We start from the raw sequence: 21167 nt of genomic DNA, 5'->3' as shown, positions 1-21167 counted from the left end.
CTAAAATCAGTTTAAAGTTGTGCATAATTTCAAACTTTCCAAAGAACTGATTATAATTTTTTTAAGAGATTGAGTATTGCTCTGTCACTCAGGCTGGAGCACAGTCATGCAATCACAGCTCACTGTAGCTTTGACCTCCCAGGCTCAAGCAATCCTCCCACCTCAGCTTCTCAAGTAGCTGCAAATACAGGCATGCGTCACCACGCCCAGTTAATTTTTTTATTTTTTGAAGACACAGGGTCTTGCTATGTTGCCCAGGCTGGTTTCAAACTCCCGAATGCAAGCAATCCTCCTGCCTTGGCCTCCCAAAGTGCCAGGATTGCAGGCGTGAGCCACTGTGCCCTGCACATAATTTTTAAAATTTAGAAATTTCTTAATGAATAAAGACCCTTAAACGTACACCTCTCTCTAAAAGGCATCAAGATGCCTTGCTTTTTTATTCCCTAGCAATTCCAGAGGGATCTGCAGGCCAGTGTCAAGCCACAGGGCATCAAATAAGCTCAGATAAAACACAGGGAAGAAGCTTGGCTTATGGAGGCTGTTATTTGCCACTGAGTCATGATTAACAACCAGATCTGCTGCTGCTTCCCAGTTAGTCTGCCGTGAGTGTGCAGAGGCTATCAAAGCTTGGATTTTCCAAAAAGAAAAGGTTCTTTTCTCTCAACTCTGCAAGCTCTGGCCCTGAGGTGCTAGTTGCTAAATCTACCAATGCTTCTTACCAGTGTGGGCTGGAGTTCCTAGCGGGCAGGGAACTCCAGATGCTCTAAGGATAAACCTGCCTCCAGGATTGGGGAAATGACTCAGATAATAGCACACCTGAGTCATCTTCCCATTTGCTTATGAGCTTCATTAGTATTCTTCACTTCAAACATTACCATAGTAGAAAAAAATACATAGAAACTTTCCTTTCAGAGTGTCTCAAACTCTGCCAACCCTTTGTCTCAGTTCTTCTGCCTCCGCCTTTTCCAATTATCCAAGAGCTGGGTCAGCTGCTCACCCCATCTTTAGCTTTAGCCTCCTATGCCTGAAACAATCCAGACTTGACGCAGGAAAAATGTATACGATCCCCCACCCTGTAACAGAGCACTGAAAGGTACAAACCAGACTCTCCCAGTGTGCTTTGTTTCATAGGCCTGGACTTGTGCTTTGGCCCTCACTTCAAGTTCTAGCCTGGAAACTATCTAACTGCTCCCCCGTTTCAATCCTCTGCCCTGTACACTCACATGCCCTGTATTGATACAGAAAGAGAACATGAAAAAAATGATGTGTCAGCACTGCAGTTCCAATTAATTTCAATAACGTTGAACTAAATAACAGTTAAAACATGTTTTTTTTTTTTTTTTTTTTTGAGGTAAGGTGTCACTCTGTCACCCAGGCTGGAATGCAGTGGTGCAATCTCGCTCACTACAGCCTCGACCTCCCAGGCTGAAGTGATCCTCCCTCCCACTTCAATGTCCCAAGTACCTGGGACTACAGGGGAGCACCACTTCACATGACTAATTTTGTTTGTTTTTGTAGAGACAGGGTCTCGCTATGTTGCCTAGGCTGGTCTTAAACTCCTGGGTTCAAGTGATCCTCCCGCATTGGCCTCCCAAAGTGCTGGGATTACAGGCATGAGCCACCACGCCTGGCCCAAAATACAATTATTATAGGAAAAAGTAATATTGGCAAAACGCCTCAGAAGGTTGTAGCTGAACCTTCCTGTGATTCCCATTCTAGCTGTGACAAATTCTGAAATACAACACTACTGCTATGGCTCAGGAGATGAAATCAGAAGAGTAAAGGATATATATTTAGCTCCCAGAAATCCAAAATGGAGATTCATAATCTATAATGGAAAAGAGTGGGGATAAATGAAACTCATAACCAGAAACAGTTCCCAAACCTCAATATGGCCTTTGCATTTCAAAGTATTTCCTATTAATTTTTTTAAGCTGTGCAGTAGCCAAGCATGGTGGCTGATGCCTGTAATCCCAGAATTTTGGGAGGACAAGGTGGGAGGATCACTTGAGTCCAAGAGTTTGAGACCAGCCTGCACAACATAGGGAGACCTTATCTCTACCAAAAACAAACAAACAAACAAACAAACAAAATTAGCTGGGCATGGTGCTATGTGCCTGTGGTCCCAGCTACTTGGGAGGCTGAAGTGGGAGGACTTGAGCCTGGGAGTTTGAGACCGCAGTGAGCCGTGATCACGCCACTGCACTCCAGCCTGGGCGACACAGTGAGACTCTGTCTCAAAACCAAATAAATAAATGATAAAAATAAAGACAAAAGTTGTATAGCTTCCTATAATCAATTAACTTGGTTTATTCCTCTTTCCCTTCCTTTGCCTACTGTTTGGTAGAGGTTTTAAAAAGAAAGAAATAGGCCAAGCACAGTGGCTCACACCTGTAATCCCAGCACTTTGGGAGGCCGAGGCGGATGGATCACTTGAGATCAGGAGTTCGAGACGAGCCTGGCCAACATGGTGAGACCCCGTCTCTAATAAAAATACAAAAACTAGCCAGGCATGGTGGCGTGCACCTGTAATCCCAGCTACACAGGAGGCTGAGGCAGGAGAGTGGCTTAAACCCGGGAGGTGGAGGTTGCAGTGAGCTGGGATTGCACCTCTGCACTCCATCCTGGTGCAACAGAGCCAGGAGCCATCTCAAAAATAATAATAATAATAAATGTTTTTATATGTTAATGATCTCTCTCTCTCTCTCTCTCACACACACACACACACACACACAGCCAGAATATGAGCAGCTGAGGATAAAAAGAGGCAAAGCAAAGAGTCTAGCTCAGCTACAGCAAAACAACAATTAGCTGGAGACAAGTGGCAGCTGTCCCCTTCAGCTGTGGGCTATGTGGTCACCAGGTTGCCTTGGACTCACCACACTCTCTATGAATGTATGGCTCCTGCCTGGCCACTGTTAGTGCTAGAGTTCCCAAGCTCAGGGAGATGAAACCCACAAGCTGAACAATCAACCTTTGCCTAGTTTGTGTTAGTTTCCTATTGCTGTTGTAATAAATTACCACAAATTTGATGGCTTAAAACAGCATAAATTTATTATCTTATAGTTTCGCAGGTTAGAAGTCTGACATGGGTCTCACGGGGCTAAAATCAAGGTGTCAGCGGGGCTATGTTCCTTTCTGGATGCATGCATCCATTTTCTTGCCTTTTTCGGCTTCTAGAAGCTGCCTGCATTTCTCGGCCTGTGACTTCTTTCTGTATCCTCAAAGCCAGCAATGCGGCATCTCTCTCTGGCCCTCCTTCTGTTCTCACATCTCTTTCTCTGACTGTCCTTTTCTGCCTCCCTCTTCCACTTACGGGGTTCTTGAAATTGCACTGGGCTCACCCACATAATTGAGGATACCCTCCCTCCTGTCGATTAGTGATTTTAATTCCTCTTTGCCATGTAGGGGACCACTGACTGTTCCAAGGATGAAGACATGGACATCTTTGAGAGGCCATCAATTCCTCCTATCACATCAATCAATCAATGTGTATTTCACAAATTATGAGAGAAAATGTAAAGCATGTGCTTTTTGCCTTATATGGACTCCTATAAAATTAGAAGTTATTTGTAAGGCAAATTAAAGTTGAAAGGTATTAAACTAAAGGAACCTGTGGCGAACTATTCTGTAAAGATATTAATTTCCTAACATCTTATCTTATGAATCCAGATTTTCACACATTTACTTAATGTGGGGCTAAGGCTTAAATGTGGGTAAAACCATTCATTCCTTCATGCATTTATTTATTTAATTTAGAGACAGCATCTTATTCTGTTGCCCAGGCTGGAGTGCAGTGGCGCGATCATAGCTCACTGCAGCCTCGAATTCCTGGGGTCCAGCGATCCTCCTGCCTTGGCCTCTCAAAGTGCTGGGATTACAGGTGTGAGCCCCCTGCCTGGCCCTATTTGAATATTTTGAGAATGTTTGGGAAGGGGAATGCAGTCAAAAACTATACAACCATTTTCTGATAATCCACACAGAAACGTAACCTTCACACGTACATTTCTGAACCTGATAACTCTGGTAGGAAATACATTGTAATAAAGCCTTGAGTCTCATTCAGCTGGTGAGCACTGACAGTATACTGGTTAAGAGCATAGGCTCTGACTACAGCCTACCTAGGTCCAAATCCTACCTCTGAAAACTTGGAGCTGTGTGACCTTTGGTTAATTATTGAATTTCTCTGAGCTTCACTTTCCAAATCTATAAACTAAGAATAGTCAGCAGTACGTATTGCATAGGGCAGCCATGAGAATTAAACAAGATACAGAATATAAAACACCCAGTATGGTGCCTGGTACATATTAAGTCCTCAATAAATGGGTTCTCTTATTATCACCACTTGCTGAGGCCCATGCTTAGGTGCAAGCGATATACAGGAAGCATCCTACAACTTGGATTCATTATTTTCAGGGCTTGAAAATGAAAGTGAGAACAGGACATGATCACCAAAGGGAAGGCAGCAGGCAAAATATTAAATTAAGATAAAATTTGAGTCTTCCCTTGGTAGATACCCATGGTTTCTACTTGCAGCCTGTGTGAAAGATAGAATGACCTTCAATACTTAATGCAAGTGTGAATCATCCTCAGAAAACCACATGATTTTATATTGAATATCTGAAAGAACAGTTATATTTGGTATCAGAGCATAATTTGTTTTTCTGCTCAGAATCCTCATGTAACTTGTTTTCTTTTTGGATTTTAACAGCTCTTTACAGCCTCCCAAATAAGTGAACCTCATGTCCAAGGTGTTCAAGGTTCTGCATAATTTTTCCTTTTTTGTAAAAAAAAAAAAAAAAAAGTATCTATTTATCTTTGAGATACACTCTCTATCTGCTGCCAGGCTGGAGTGCAGTGGTGCCATCTCGGCTCACTGCAACCTCCGTCTCCCAGGCTCAAGGGATTCTCCCACCTCAGTCTCCTGAGTAGCGGGGACTACAGGTGTGTGCTATCACGCCAGCCTAATTTTTGTATCTTTCGTAGAGACGGGGTTTCATCATGTTGCACAGGCTGGTCTCGAACTCCTGACCTCAAGCAATCCACCCACCTTGGCCTCCCAAAGGAGGAGGGACTACAGGTGTGAGCTACTGCACCCAGCCCAATGTTACTCTTTTCAACGTTTCAACTTTTATCTCACATAAACCCCTTATGCAAACTCACTATCCTGCCAAATTACAAAACTGTCTAGTTAGGCTGTTCTGACTGCACTAAAGGACTGCTTTGTATACTAGTTAAAATAGTATATTTCTTGTCTAGTCTGGAGGCTGAGACCAGGGACCCCATCTTAGATATCTACATATTTCCCCACAGTGACTAATATGTAATAAGCACCTAATTAATGTTTGCTAAAGAAATGGATTACTTGTCCTTCCACTCATTAAGGTCATTTCTACATATGAAACTTTGATGCCCATTTTTCAAAGCTATTTTCCTCCTTCAACTGACAGCCTCCTTTTTAAACATCCTGATTCACCAGATAATCATTACATTATATGTCTTTAAAAAAGTTACACTTCTAAATTTATCCTGATGTTTTAGATTTTTTAAATTCCATACGTCTGTGAGAATCCTCTCCTTTTTTTTTTTTCTTTTTTTTTTTTTTTTTTTTTTTGCTAGGGCTCTTTGTAAAATAAATATTGTTTCCAGGTAGGCTACTTAATGCCAATATCGTTAAAATGATGGAATAATATAATAACTACTTCCTACCTTCATGGTTACTGTGATGGTGCTATTTACATTTGCTTTATGCAACCAGCCTTGTTTTATCACACCACCCTTCTGAGAACATAAAGAAGATGAGTCCTGAAATAGAACAAAAATAATCAGTAAAACAACAGCCAGCCTGCCATCTAATTAGCCAAACATTTAGGGGCACAGAATGAGGCCCTGACCGTTTCCTAATTAAAACCTAAAGTCCCCTCTTCCCCACGAGGATTTAAAATAGTTGACAGTAGAATGAAAGGCTCTGTGCTATGCACACAGTAGGCACTCAGTATTTACTGAATGGTATGGGCTCTCTTCTGGGAACTCTTCTGCATTATGTAAACAGTCGAACTGCACCTCGAAATGTCACAGACATCCGGGCCATCTGTCCCAAGAGGAATCTATCAGGCAGGAGAGTCCAGATGAATCACCACACCACATGCCCAACTCGAGAAAAGCAACTCCACAAGCATGTCCCACAGGTGGGGGAACATGTTTATGTACAAATCATAGCCCCTCTCACTTGATTTTTTTCCTACTTGCAAATACAGTAATTAAAAAAAAAATTGAAAAGCACCCAGTTTGAAAGCTGGCCACAGATCATTCCAAAACAATTCTTTCCTTCATATTTTCTCAAGAAATTCCCTTTGAAATCTTTTTCAGCAAAGTGACCGTGAGAAAACTAGCACAGTTACCTCACTGTTGCCCCCATTCTTACCTCATCTTTCTCACAGTCTTCATCTATCTCAAATACATGATTAGGAATCTTTTCTGGTCTCAAAGATTTACTGCAAATATAAGAGAACTGTCTTAGAAACTAAACAGAACAGACCAAAAACAACAACAACAACAAAAACACAACAATAATGACAACAACAGTTAAAGCAAGATGAGCAGATTTCTTTCTTTCACAAACAAGAAAATGCCAAGACATCCTATTCTCCTTTCCAAATTCAGATTCTCCCCTTTGAGTAAACTTACTGCAAGTTTTTATTTCTGTAAGGACTTCCACATATGTGGCCAGCAGGGAAGACATAACTAAGCCCAGAAACTTAGGGAGGGCAGAAGTTGCTAAGGATCCTGTGCCAGAGCTGTTAGTGGTGGCAGAACTTCTCCTTCCCCGGGTCAAAAAGCAACACAGGCCGGGTGTGGTGGCTCACGCCTGTAATTCCAACACTTTGGGAGGCTGAGGCGGGTGGATCACCTGAGGTCAGGAGTTCAAGACCAGCCTGGTCAACATGGTGAAACCCCGTCTCTACCAAAAATAATTTAAAAACCAATTAGCTGGGTGTGGTGGTGGGTGCCTGTAAGCCCAGCTACTCGGGAGGCTGAGGCAGGAAAATCGCTTGAACCCAGGAGGCGGAGGTTGCAGTGAGCGGAGTGGTCGTACCACTGCACTCCAGCCTGGGCGACAAAAGCGAAACTCCGTCTCAAAAAAAAAAAAAAAAAAAAAAAAAAGGCAACAGTGTAATTCTGGCTCTTGCATTTGTTTGTGGTATGACCTTGGACGGGTCATTTTAGGACTCTGTTTTCTTTTTCTTTTTTTTTTTCCTCAAGGACCAGGCTGTCCATATAGGACTCAGTTTTCTCCTCTTTTGGAAAGTGCTCTGAAAACTACAAAAAGCTAAACAAATGTCTTATTCCTCTGCTATTTGTTCCAAAAACATTTCCCATATGACATCCTGTGAGGAATCAGTACTAGAGATGAGAAAATGGAGAGTTCAAACAGGTTAAGTGACTGAGTCATGGTCATCCAGCTAGTAAGTGGTAGAAATAAGATTTGAGCCCCAACAGTCTGGCTCCTGGGCCAGTGTGCTCATGCCATTCCTTCAATTCAATTGAAAGAGATGTACTTTTTCCAAGGGATGGCTAGGTTCACCAAACTGAAGTAATTATCATCAAGATTTTTCACTGACACTACTAGAAAATGCTCACTACATTATCCACCATCAGCTAAATTTTAGTTTATGATCAATACAGGTTCACTAAAGCCAAAAAGTGAGCTCTCGTACATTTTGGAAAGAATTTCAAAGATGAAAGTTAAAACCTATTCAATTAACCAAAACATTGCATTTAACCAAACATGCAGGTTATTTGAATACTTGCTTTATTACAAATTATAATTGAAAGGTTTCACAAGTGATTTTTGTTTGTTTGTTTGTTTGTTTTGAGATGGAGTCTCACTCTGTTGTCCAGGTTGGAGTGCAGTGGCACGATCTCCGCTCACTGCAACCTCTGCCTCCCGGGTTCATACCACTCTCCTGCCTCACCCTCCCAAGTAGCTGAGACTACAGGTGCCCGCCACCATGCCCAGCTAATTTTCTGTATTTTTAGTAGAGACAGGATTTCACCATGTTAGCCAGGATGGTTTTGATCTCCTGACCTCGTGATTCACCCGCCTCACCCTCCCAAAGTGCTGGGATTACAGGCATGAGCCACCGCGCCCAGCCTCACAAGTGGTTTTTTGTTTTGTTTTGTTTCTTTTTTTTTTTTTTTTTTTTTGAGACGCAGTCTTGCTCTGTCGCCCAGGCTGGAGTGCAGTGGCTGGATCTCAGCTCACTGCAAGCTCCGCCTCCCGGGTTCACGCCATTCTCCTGCCTCAGCCTCCCGAGTAGCTGGGACTACAGGAGCCCGCCACCGCGCCTGGCTAGTTTTTTGTATTTTTTAGTAGAGACGGGGTTTCACCGTGTTAACCAGGATGGTCTCGAATCTCCTGACCTCGTGATCCGCCCGTCTCGGCCTCCCAAAGTGCTGGGATTACAGGCTTGAGCCACCGCGCCCGGCTGACAAGTGGTTTTAACAAGGTAAAAAAGCTTAATAATTCTCCTGTTGCATGTTTACCTGGAATGCTAAACTTACCATGGCAACATTCGAAAGTCCCCAGAGAAGTCCTCATACTTGTAGTTTACCACGTGCCAATCTGTGCTATAGGTTTTAATACACTGAAAGAAAATAGGAATCTTGAATTTGAAATATAGGAAAAGTAAATATATGTCCACCTTTTAAAAGTCTGGTACTATGTCGACAGGCTTTTTAAAACCATTTGGCAATTACTGGTACTGGGATCTTCCTTTATGGATTAACTGTGCCTCTCTTACCCAGGTGCTGGCAATAAATCCCAATTCATATGCCCTTCGAATACTCTGACTCCCAGTGCAAAGAGTATACAAATCCAAAAGGAAAACACTAAGGTCATATGCACCTTGTGGAAATGTTTAAGCTTTATCATCATATAGACTTGTTAACATCATATAGACTTGTTATTTAGGCCAGTTAATGTTAATAATTTTATTTTATCTTTACATTAAAGGAAGATTACTTTAAATATTTTACATTTATTTATTTATAAACAGGTTACAAATATATAAAGACATATAAATATTGTATATATTTTAAATATATGAAGAATATTCTTCTGTGGCCTTTGAGCCTCTTACCTCTTTGACAAATAAACTCTGGGCCCTCTTTTCAGCATCTTCTGGTACAGTAGACTGCACCGTTCTGCGCTGACGACCTATTACCGAGATCTAGAACATAAAGAACATTCTTGCTGTAAGAACTGGCTTGAAAAATAGGGGCTTTTTTCTTTAAAGAAGTGCTTGTGAACTCACAGATATATCTTCCATTGGAAACATAAGCAGATCTCGGAGGGGGTCGCTGTAAATCTGGGTTTTTCTTTGGGCAATAACATTTTCATAGTCCAGGGGCTCAACAACTTTGGCCTTTTCCTTTATAAGAGACAAAAATAAAGTTACTATGATCAAACCCACAAGAGTTAAATTCTTTTCTGCGTACTAAAGATACATTACTTCTCAAAAGAAGGGAATACTGATACTTTTAAGTACTTAATGGAGACAATTTCACAAGAGAAATATTCTTCATAGCTAGACACACACCCCAAACACATACACACACACATACAGATATTCTCTTGCTAAAGATAAAGAGTTCTGGCTGGGCATGGTGGCTCATGCCTGTAATCCCGGTACTTTGGGAGGCTGAGGAAGGTGGATGACTTGAGCCCAGGAATTAGAGATCAGCCTGGGCAATATGGGAAAACTCCATCTCAACAAAAAGTAGAAAAATTAGCTGGGTGTGATAGCTCGTGCCTATAGTCCCAGCCACTCAGGAGGCTGAGGCAGGAGGATCACTTGAGCCTGGGAGGTTGAGGTTGCAGTGATCTTTGATTGTGCCACTTATACCTGGGCGACAGAGCAAGATCCTGTCTCTCCAAAAAAAAAGAAAAAAAAAAGAACTGTGTTATTCTACTTAATTTGTGTGCCTTCTAAAAATTACTGAATTTTAAGTAAAACAAAAAGTGGCATACTTGGAAGTCTGCCTGTTGGTATTTACTGCATCTGCACTACTCTCTGGGCAACGCTGGGGGAGAAAGTATCAACATTCATATTCCTACTCTGTACCAGGGACACTGTCCCATGGGCGTACTAAGTTCCAGCATAGCTGGGGCAGGCATAGGTACTAGAGATGCTTGATCCCGTGGGCAGGTTACGAAAGGGTGAGGTTCAAGGTGACAAAGTCAGTGGATCCCTGCTGGACTTCTAGGCGAGCTGGCCATTGACAGTAGGGCCCAGCCTGAAGCTAAAGTAACAAGAAGCAGGGTCAGTGATGCTAAGAAAGCCAGGATGTAACATAATAAGAGTAATGGTAACAGTTCACATTTACTGAGTCCTTTCTATATGCCAGGCACTGTGCTAAGCGCTTTCTGTACATTTTTGCATGTAACACTCATAGCAATATGAAACAGATTGAATCATTATCCCCATTTTACAGATGCAAAGACTCTGGACCTAACTGAGGTTAAGTAACTTGCCTGCCTTCAGAACTGGAATTCAAACCCAGGTCTGTGACTGCAAAGGCTCTGCTTTTGTTTTTCTCCTCAGAAACACACAAAGACGGCTCCCACTTCTGCACACCCATGGCTGACCCTGCAGCTGTGTGTACACGTGCAACTGACTTCAATGTCTATCATCACTAATTTTCACTGTCACAGGTGTGCATGCCATAAGCCCCAACCCCCACAGCCATATGAGGTGATCCTGACTTCCACCACTGGCCATCACTGCTTACATGCACCCACAGCTGTCATGCATGCATACCACCAGCTCTGACCCCTGCAACTGCGGGGGGGTTAGGGGGCGGATAGAAGAAAGAAATATACCAAGATTCTCATGTGCATGGTACTGAACTGGGAATGGGATCCCACTATTTACCTTCCTATCATTTTTTTCCTTCATTGAACTTACCACAATCTGATATACCATCTATTTCACCTCTCTATTTGAGAGCAGGGATTTTCTTTTATTTGTTTACTTCTTTAATCCCAGCACTTAGAATACCTGGCACATGATAGGCATCCAGTCATTGATTGCTGATGAACTTTGAGATATTTAGATTCAACCAGAGCCATGTCTCACATGTCTCACATTCTAAACCAAGCTGGGCAGACAGTAGTAATTTTTAATGATGATGTTTCATATGAAATTATTTCCTTAAAATTTTATAATAAAAACTGTATAAAAACTCCAAATATCATTTATATTAAGACTTAATATTATAATAGCATCGGGATTATACTTGTATTTGTGTACATAGTATTTGAGGTAGTCTCTAGTATCACTATATCCATAGAAAAGTTGAGAATAGTTTTTATACATGGTTCACAACAGGTCACAGCTATACCCAATTTCCATATCTGAAGGGCATCTCAGAGTTTCCTGTAGAAGATTATTTAGAAAGATTAAAGTAAACTACTCTGACCAATGAGCTCAGTGTTCAACAAGTCTAAAAGATCCTAATCTTTATGCTTTATTTCAAGTCTCAAATTTGGATTTGTAGACCCATGTCTACAAAGATCAAAGCAAGTTGATCATCCCTCTCACGTCTGCAAATACTGCTGCAAAATGAGTTGAAATAAAAGGAAAAAATCCTATTTGAGGAATTCAGATTTTCTGACAGGAAAATCTGACCCCTTTCAGCTATACCTACCGTGTTTCCATGGACTCAAACAAAAGGAAACTGAATGTATCTTCCAGTTCTAACGCTCCCGGTCTGAGATCAATTTCTCAGAGAAGTTGAATGTATAAGCCCTATCTAAGAAAGCAAGCTTGAGGCACTAAAAATAATCTAAGTCTTGCTTTTGGTGCCAACTATTTTCCTAGTACAGATTGCAAAAACGGTCCTCAAATTTCAGTGTTTTAACCTGCTGAATCTGTCAACTTCTCTGTACAATAATTTCACAAGTACCTACTTCAGGTATATTTGAAAAAGAAAAAAAAAAGAAAATCCTCCTTCAGCTTTACTTTTGCTTTTCTTTCTTTCTTTTTGCTTTTATTTTATTTTATTTTATTTTGAGATGGAATGTTGCTCTTATTGCCCAGGCTGGAGTGCAATGGCGTGATCTCGGCTCACTGCAACCTCCACCTCCTGCCTCAAGCCTCCCGAGTAGGTGGGATTACAGGCGCCCGCCACCACACCCAGCTAATCTTTGTATTTTTAGTAAAGACAAGGTTTCACCATGTTGGCCAGGCTGGTCTCGAACTCCTGACCTCAGGTGATCCACCTGCCTTGACCTCCCAAAGTGTTGGGATTACAGGCGTGGTGGCTCACGCCTGATTTTTAATACAATATAGAATGATGAAATTAAGCTAGTTATATCTATCACCTCAAGTATTTAACATTCCTTGTGATGAAAACATAAGAAATTTATTCTTAGTGATAAGATGTACAGTACTCAATTATTAGGCATATTCAGCATGCTATATACTGTTGATCTCAAAAAAAACCAAACTTATTCTTCCTGTTTAACTGAGACTTTGTATCCCGCCATTGACTACCATCTCCCCTTTGCCCCCAGCCTCCGGTAACCACCATTCTACTCTCTGCTTGTATGAATTTGATTGTTTTAGATTTCATATATAAATGAGATCATGTAGTATTTGTCTTTCTTTGCGTGACATATGTCACTCAGGGTAATGTTCTCCACTTCCTGAATTACTCATTTATTTAAATGTATAGTATATACCTTCTAAAAATGAAACAGCTTACCACATGTTTTGAAGGTCATATATTTATGTTATAGAAAACAAAGTTTCACTTTTCATTTAAAACTGATTAAACTAAGCATTCTGGGTCTTCATGCCTACTTCCTTTGTCGGGGGTTGCTCAATTGTGGAAAAGTTAGGGTGGCTATTCTGGGTCCCACAAAGCTTCCCCTAATAGGAGATTTAGGCCTGTGAATCAGGATTCATCTTTCCAAGAAGAAAGATGAGAAGGGACTGAACCCTACATTTCCCTTCTAGTAGGATTCAGTTATAACTCTGAAGGCCTCAGAGACAAAGAAAATCTATGACCTATAGAATTATCATGATTTAATGGTGGCTCTGCCCAGCAGTCTCCATCATATCCCTTATCTAACTTTCCCATTCGGCTTTCTCATTCTATTACTAGACTTATACATAAAAGCTTCTACTACACTCAAAGAGGGTCTTTCTTTCAGGTTTGTAATTTATCCTTTCTGCCAGTGTGCACACTGATTAGCCCGCAAAGGTGCTTTTTCATAACTCCAAAAACCCGTTACAATAAATGGTACTTCATAAACATTCAAATAATAGCAACTTCCATACAGTTCCAGAGCAGTGCTAAGTATAAGGCGAAGGCATTTATGCAATCTGGAAAGAAGTGAGCATATGCTTCAGTCTTCTTCCCGTAAGTAGTGACAGGAAAACCGTCAACCTAAATTTGGAACCAGCTCAGTTTTCACCATGGGGAAAACGAAACAAAACAAAACGATTTGTTCTTGAACGTTTTCATTCACTGACTCCTAAGCTTTCTTGAATAACTTGCTAGTAATACTAGTATTTTTTGCTAATTCATTTCAATGTCACTTTGCAGTCTTAAGAAAACACTTTCATATGCATTCTGTTTGTTACCAAACGCTTGTCAAGTAGACAAGGAAAATACCATCATTTCAGCTTTATACATCAAGAAACTGGCTCGGAGGTCTAAGTTCATCTGTCTACATTAGGAGCTGAACCAGGATTCAAACCCAGGTCTCCCAACTCCTGATCCTTGTTTTTATTAGTTTCCTGAACTTATTCACATGTAATCCTCATATTTGCCATACCATGTATTATCATTTACTTCATATTTTTCTTCAAATCAAATATTTTCTTAATTGAAAACGTTTATTGAAAAAGAAAGCTTCATGTCAACCCATAAAGGAGAATAAATTGCATTTTTCTATCTCTAGTAAAATAAAAATGCCAATTTTGGTACCACGGCATGGGATACAGTACACGTTTCCATTGCTTATTCAGGCCACTAAGGACCAAATCTCAGTGAGCTTTCTATGTGCAAACTCTACAAATGGGAAGAAATGCACAGCTCCATAAATTGAGATAACTTTATTTCTAATATAGGTGGAAAGGACAGATAGCAAAAAAGGAAACTCGTCAGAATAGATTCAGTTGCAGTCCACTTCCTGGTCCAAAGAGAGGAAACAATGGATCCTCACTGAGGGTCACTGGTAGCATCACCACTTAGGCTTTATAATTTTGTGGTGGTTCCTGTACATTCACAGTACAGGATGACTGATCTTTCATCATCATAACTGTATGTGTGTAAATATAAAACCAGGCTTGTAATACTAAAATAAATACATAAAAAGGTACGTGAATGTATATATTCAACCATCCAACCACTCATGTATCCAAAAGCGTATTTGACTAGCAAGCATATTTATGTTATAATTAGAAATGTGTAAGACACAAGAATAATCACACAATATTTCTCTGTAAGCAATGCAAAATGAGCCTGGGTTACTTCTGCTTAAATATCATACCAAAGGTCATTAGTTTACCGGTAAATCTTTTACTTTAGAAACTAGTTCTCCTTAAGAATTCTAAGAATGTCTCTTCTGCAAGTCTGAAGTGAACACTGGCTTCGTAGAATCGCTCCTTTATCACACTGGGAGGGATACCAGAAAGCAGGCAGAAAGCTTAGCAGTATGGCACAGGGCCAATTCAAAAACATCCCTGCGCCACCACGCCACCACAACCACCACCCCATCCTCCAAACTGAGTTTCAGCACAAGGAGGAACATGGCAACTACTGGTTTCAGAAAGAGCATGATTAGCCCAAAAGTTCTTTTTTGCAGTATTGCAGTCAGACTACAGCTTCAATGACATCTGAGCATTTTCTTATGAAAAATAACAACAGTCTTGGGTTAGAAGTGGCACACTCAAAAAGAGGTGAGTCTCTCCTTCCCATCATTTCTCCACCGCCTTCACTTAGGAATTTCTCCAGACCCCCTAGTCATTTGGCTCTCCTTTCCTCTCAGATATCTTTAAGCAGAGGCTAGAGTGCTTTCTCCAGAGAGCATCTTAAAATAACACTTTGCACTCAAAATGGCCACTGGGGGCATGCAATTTCCGGCAGCACGGAAAACAAAGTGAGTTCAGCATAAAGATGCATTTATTGAGTTCCTACTGAGGTTCTGGCCCTGTGCTAGCCCCTGGTAATGCAGAGGTGGAAAAAAATAAAACAAAACAAAAGAACCACCTTGCCCTTGAGAAGTTCACAGTCTCGCGGGGAAGGCAGATAAACCCAAGATGTGCGAGCTGATCACAGTCTGTTGTTAATTTCTGTGCATCTATCATGCCCTTTGATAGCCGTATCTTCTTCCAAAAAAGGAACTGTACAAGTGTGTTTGCACACTAAAATGTGTGAGTCCATCTATTCCCCATTAGATCAATCAGAAGAATTTCACCGTATCTGTTTATGTGGTCTCAGATCATTTCATCTTGCCTTCTAGTTTTATTCATAAACCCTGTAAGATCGGAGACTAGGTAACTGTCAAGAGTGGTGTGTGAATATGAGGAGAAGCGAAAGTTGTGTTATGATTCACAGAAGTGAGAGATGCCACCACTGTAGATTAGAGACTGCTAGAGAGGAGCCCTATACAGCATGGCAATAACGGAACCATAACTGTAAGGAATTTTTTTTTTTTTGACATGGTCTTACTCTGTTGCCCAGGATGGAGTGTAGTAGTTTGATCACAGCTCACGGCAGCCTCAACCTCCCTGGGCTCAGGCAATCCTCCCACCTCAGCCTCCGAGTAGCTGGGACTACAGGTGTGTGCCACCACATCAGGCTAATTTTTGTATTTTTTATAGAGACGGGGTTTCGCCATGTTGCCCAGGCTCGTCTCAAACTCCTGAGGTCAAGTGATCCACCCATCAAGCCTCCCGAAGTGCTGGAATTATAGGCATGAGCCACTGTGTCCAGCTTGTAAAAAATTTCTTCATAAGGTTCAAATAAAGAGTACTTGACTTTGTGATGACCATGACCCTGTTTGTTCTAAATCTGACCATCTTTCAGCAGCTCATCTCTTTGTCTCTTCCCCAATAGGAACTCCAATTACTGAAGGAGCTTCGCATAACTACAATCTAATGATGTGGAGGGGCGGGGCGGGAGGCATCTTTTTAATTAGCGGAACCCAACTTGGCAAAATAGACATGAACATCTTTTCGCAAAGATTATTTTCCGGGGAAAATCTTGGCATAAGAATCTAAATACAAACTGCATTCAGGACACTGACCTTTCTTAAAACAAACAGCTAAGGGAAAAGTCATACCTTCCATGAGACCAGTGGGTCATGTTTATTACCAACCCACACTTAGCTCACCTGATTCTTATGATAGCATAGCCCTCCTCACTCCCCAACAGCCCTTATTGTCTTTCCCATCTATTGTGGCATTTACTCATATATAACATTCCCTGGATATTTAACTGCTTTTTGGATGGTTTACTTAGTCTCCTAGGCAGGATCAAAAACACCGGGTTGGTCAGGAAACAGTGCCTTGTACTTTCTCTTACCACTTACATTGAGCATTGCTGTATACCCCGTTAAGCATTTTATACCTATGATCTCATCTGATTCGCCCCAAAATCCTGTGAGAGGTTATTTTATTATGCCCATTTTACAGATGAGGAAATTGAGGCTTAGGCATGTCCAGTGTTACATATTTGTGGAGCTGGGATTCAAATCTTTATCTGATGGACTCCTGAGCCAGTGCTCTTAACCATGATCCACATAAACATTTATGCGTTGAACTTAACAAAAGCAAATCACTTTTCTCAGCTCCTACCACATTTTATCTCCCTGAACGAACTTTGCATTTTAGAAATGTCTAACACTGACTCAAACTACGCTATCATTCTTACCAAAGTGAGATCTTGCCTTCCCATCGCCCTGAAGATGCTGAACATGACTGGCTTAGAGAGCTTGTAATGTAATTGGATAAGGAGTTTTGCATTTCTAAGCTGTTGCTTCCAATTTAGCATTTGTCATCAATGAGTGGGGATTAGCACCTTAGGTCTTTTACTTGGGGGAAAGGAGTTGGCAGATTCATTTTCAAGTGGTTAAGAATCAAATTACAAAAAAACAACAGTACGCTATTGTCCAGGGACCATGTCTAATTCACCTCAATATCCTCCACACAACCTAGCAGAGAGCCCTGAGAACCACAAAGCCAGAAGCTTTTGTGTAGGGATAACCAGCTGAATAGTACAAAGAGACTGATCTTACACATATGCCTTCCAAGCTAAAATGGCAGCACACAAGGACAGAAGGACAAGTTGTTGCTGATGCTTTCAGAATTAAATTTTCAGTTCCTAGCTTTAATTTAGGAACAACTTAATGTTCTAAGAATCAGCAAAATATGATTTCAAAGGCCTTTAAATGTAACATAGAAACATTAAGGAAAAATAAAACCCATTTTTTCCCTTAAGAGTTTTAGCATAAGGAAGAAATTGTTTTAACTGCCAAATCATTTCCCCTTTCCAAGTATATTTAACTATTTACAAAAACTCAAGAACTATTTTTAAAAACTTACAAATAATTTACTATAAAAAATTAAGAAACAAGACTATACACTATATGATTAGTTCACACTCGGTTAACAAACGTTTTTCATTACGGCCAGTTCAAATATTATGCAAATAACCTTGATTATCTACAAATGAATAAGTATAATTTTCATGAACTTTCTACCCCAAAACTCAATGTAGCCGAAACTTTACTCGACAAACTGGCTGACAGGTAGGAAAACTGATTTGAATTCAATTTCTCCTGGCTTTCTGTGTTCACTCTGTGCTAATAAGCATTTAAACGACTCAAAAGTAAAACAAAAAGAGGTTTAAGAAATGAAAAGAGGGGCCTGAATAATTGAGAGGCTAGAATGGCAAAGAGCCTTTTTAAAATTAATTTTTTTTTCTATTCTTTAGTACACCATTATTGACAGAAAAAAAATGTGCCTTGGAGATACATAATGACTTTCTAACAAATCAAAGATTTTAACGAGTTCACAAAGACTTGCACAAATTATTGCAAATAATTCATTCCTGCAAGGAGAAATGAGATTGCACTCATTCTACGCCTATCAACTATTTTATAACCTGCCTTGGATCTTAGTGCTCACCTTAAACTTGTAACAACAACAACAACAACAAGACATCTCTTTTTCCTGAGTTATAAACAGAACTCTAACATACCTTGCATTCTTAAGCAGAAAAAAACTGTGAAGTGCACAGGCGTTCTATAGGTATGTAGATTTAGCCATCTAAATCACTTACATTCAATAAATCATAACCGCCTAGAGGTCCTGTTTGTATCATTTGAACACAGTAGCATAAACTTACTCCATTAGAGAAGCTCAGTAATCTATAAAGCAGCCACACATCATTTTCCGCACTGGATCTGACAATTGGTCTACCCATCTCATTAAATTGCTCTTGATAATCGAGTAAAGAAAACTGACAGACTCTAGTTTGAAAATCAACCTTGATAGGGGCAAAAATGCACCTTTCTACAAATATTTTAGTTTTCCACAATTCATCATATTGAATCTACCCATTAATTGAAATTCTCTCTATCTTTCTTGAGTCCACCAATATTTTAAGTTTATACAACTGCATGAGATAATATATTCTAAAAGCTCTGTAAGGCCAGGTGTGGTGTCTCACGCCTGTAATCCCAGCACTTTGGGAGGCCGTGGTGGGCGGATCACCTGAGGTCAGGAGTTAGAGACCAATCCGGCCAACATGGTGAAACCCTGTGTCTACTAAAAATATAAAAATTAGCCAAGTGTGGTGGTGGGCGCCTGTAATCCCAGCTGCTCGGGAGACTGAAGCAGGAGAATCGCTTAAACCCAGGAGGCGGAGGTTGCAGTGAGCCGAGACCATGACATTGCACTCAAGCCGGTGCAACAAGAACGAATCTCCATCTCAAAAAATAATAATAACAAACAAACAAATAAAAGCTATGTAAAGTAAATAAAGTGATAGCTCCTTTGACTTTTCTTAAGGTTACCTCTTTAAAATATCAGGAGATGCTCCACCTTGTGGTATAACATTTCAGGATACGGTGAGGTGATTTACGTTTATCCTGTCTATCCCACTCATGACTAAACAGGCACGCCTTCTTCAACTAGGTTTTCTTGGTGAGGTGAGGCAGGTGTCTACAGATGGCTGCCAAAAAGCCCTTCCTGATCATGCCCTGAATTTTACTGTTCTATTGGCCCTAACACACCCTGGTCCTCAATTGCTCTCATGTAGCTTCAGTCAAGTTCAATTAAGCTTACAGCATACTCTCCTATTAGTAAGTTGTAATTATTTTCCCAATTCTTGTCTCTCTAGAAACTCATGTCTCACTTTCCTGTCCATGTTCCTTAGCTTTATAGGGCCTCACTGTATGAAAGCTCTTATAGCTTAGCCTCTCTCTATCCTTAGAAAGGGTGTTAAGTCAGACTAGCATCCGTTAAACCATCCCTTGGGTCTTCAGTTTTTTGTTTTTTTTTTTTTTTTACACATCCTCCTCTGAAACAAAAAAGACTGCCCCTATCTATAATCTTTATATTCTTCTTTAAGCCAATTCCCTTCCCTATGACAAACCCCCCATCACCAGAGATACCATTTGAAAGAAGTCTTAGGAGCTGACCTGTATGAAAGGTTTTTGACTGTCTTAAACAAATAACCTTGAGGTGATGAAAATGTTCTAAAATTGTGGTGATGATTTCACATATCTTTGAATATACTAAAAATGAAAATATACACTTCAGCTGGGTGCAGTGGCTCACACCTGTAATCCCAGCACTTTGGGAGGCTGATGTGGGCAGATCACCTGAGGTCAGGAGTTCGAGACCAGCCTGACCATCATGGCGAAACCCCACTTCTACTAAAAATACAAAAAGTTAGCCAGATGTGGTGGCGGGCGCCTGTAATCCCAGCTACTCGGGAGGCTAAGGCAGGAGAATCGCTTGAACCTGGGAGACGGAGGTTGCAATGAGTCAAGATGGCACCATTGCACTCTAGCCTGGGAGACAAAGCGAGACTCTCTCTCAAAAAAACAATATATATATACACACTTCAAATGGGTGAGCTGTATAGAATGAGGATTATGTCTCAAAGGCTGTCAAGAAAAGTGAAACAAAAAATTACTCAGCTTCACTTCCCCCCCCCTTTTTTTTTCTTTTTTTTTAAATATATGGCTCACTGCAGCCTCGAACCTCCTGAGCTTAAGGCAACCTCCCACCTCAGTCTCCTGAGTAGCTGGGACCACAGTCATCCACCACTACACCTGGCTGGTTTTTTTTTTTTTTAATTTTTGTAGAGACGAGGTCTCCCTATGTTGCCCAGACTGGTCTCAAACTCCTGGCCTCAAGCAACCCTTCTGCCTCAGCCTCCCAAAGTGCTGGGATTACCAGCATGAGCCACTGCACCCAACCTCACTTCCTTATACATCCAAAAACAAAAACAAAACAACAACAACAACAACAACAAAAAACCAATCTCCAATATTTAGTAAGAGATGAGTTCTCAGTACAGAAATCATGTTGCTTTTCATTTGAATGGTTAGGTTTCAATGTTTGAGGTTCCTACACCGTAACCATATATTTCACAGACCAGCCTCCTACAAAAGTGAGGCTTGCTGCTCTGTCATTCCCTGAGGGCTCTTCTGGAATGCTTATAAACAGAAATAGAAAACATAGAACTTAGTTCTATAGATTCACTGAGCATTAATCATGTGTCAGGCAGTGGAGCTACAAAGCTGGGAAGGCAAAAGCAGGCAAGATGTGGGCCCTGCCCTTAACAAAGTCATGGGCTAGAGGGAGAGAGAGATCCCTAAATCAAGAGCTACGATGCAACAGAGTAAGGGCTAGGGTAGGGGATACAGAGAGCGCCATGCAGACATAGGGAAGGGAGTGATTCATGCCACTGGTGAAGGTAGTTCAGAGAGGAAACAGCTTTTGAGCTGAGACTTGAAGGATGAAATAAAAATCCCGTGGCAGGCAAGAAAGAGAGCATAAGTCTTAGCAAAGAAGAAGAAAGCCATGTGTTCGTTGATTCTGGGGTGGACAGAACAGGGAGGAATGGCCAAGATG

General features: G+C 40.9%; 1 protein-coding gene across 5 annotated transcripts in view; it reads right to left on the bottom strand.

Moving 5' to 3' along the window:
* DOCK11 (dedicator of cytokinesis 11) overlaps positions 1 to 21167 on the bottom strand; it is a 189595-nt gene that overhangs the window by 133694 nt on the left and 34734 nt on the right. For all 5 annotated transcript variants that reach the window (XM_028842425.2, XM_077989509.1, XM_015128074.3 and 2 more), the window contains exons 2-6: positions 9318 to 9434; positions 9144 to 9233; positions 8566 to 8648; positions 6425 to 6494; positions 5710 to 5805 (exon numbers count right to left, since the gene is read on the bottom strand). In XM_028842425.2, coding sequence (XP_028698258.1) covers positions 5710 to 5805; positions 6425 to 6494; positions 8566 to 8648; positions 9144 to 9233; positions 9318 to 9341 — 363 coding nt within the window. In that variant the 5' untranslated portion in view covers positions 9342 to 9434. The remainder of the gene's footprint in view (positions 1 to 5709; positions 5806 to 6424; positions 6495 to 8565; positions 8649 to 9143; positions 9234 to 9317; positions 9435 to 21167) is intronic.

This window comes from Macaca mulatta, chromosome X (genome assembly GCF_049350105.2).
Source record: "Macaca mulatta isolate MMU2019108-1 chromosome X, T2T-MMU8v2.0, whole genome shotgun sequence".
Classification (NCBI taxonomy): domain Eukaryota; kingdom Metazoa; phylum Chordata; class Mammalia; order Primates; family Cercopithecidae; genus Macaca; species Macaca mulatta.
Note: the sequence above shows the minus strand (reverse complement) of the source record. Positions and strands in the feature narration are given on the sequence as shown.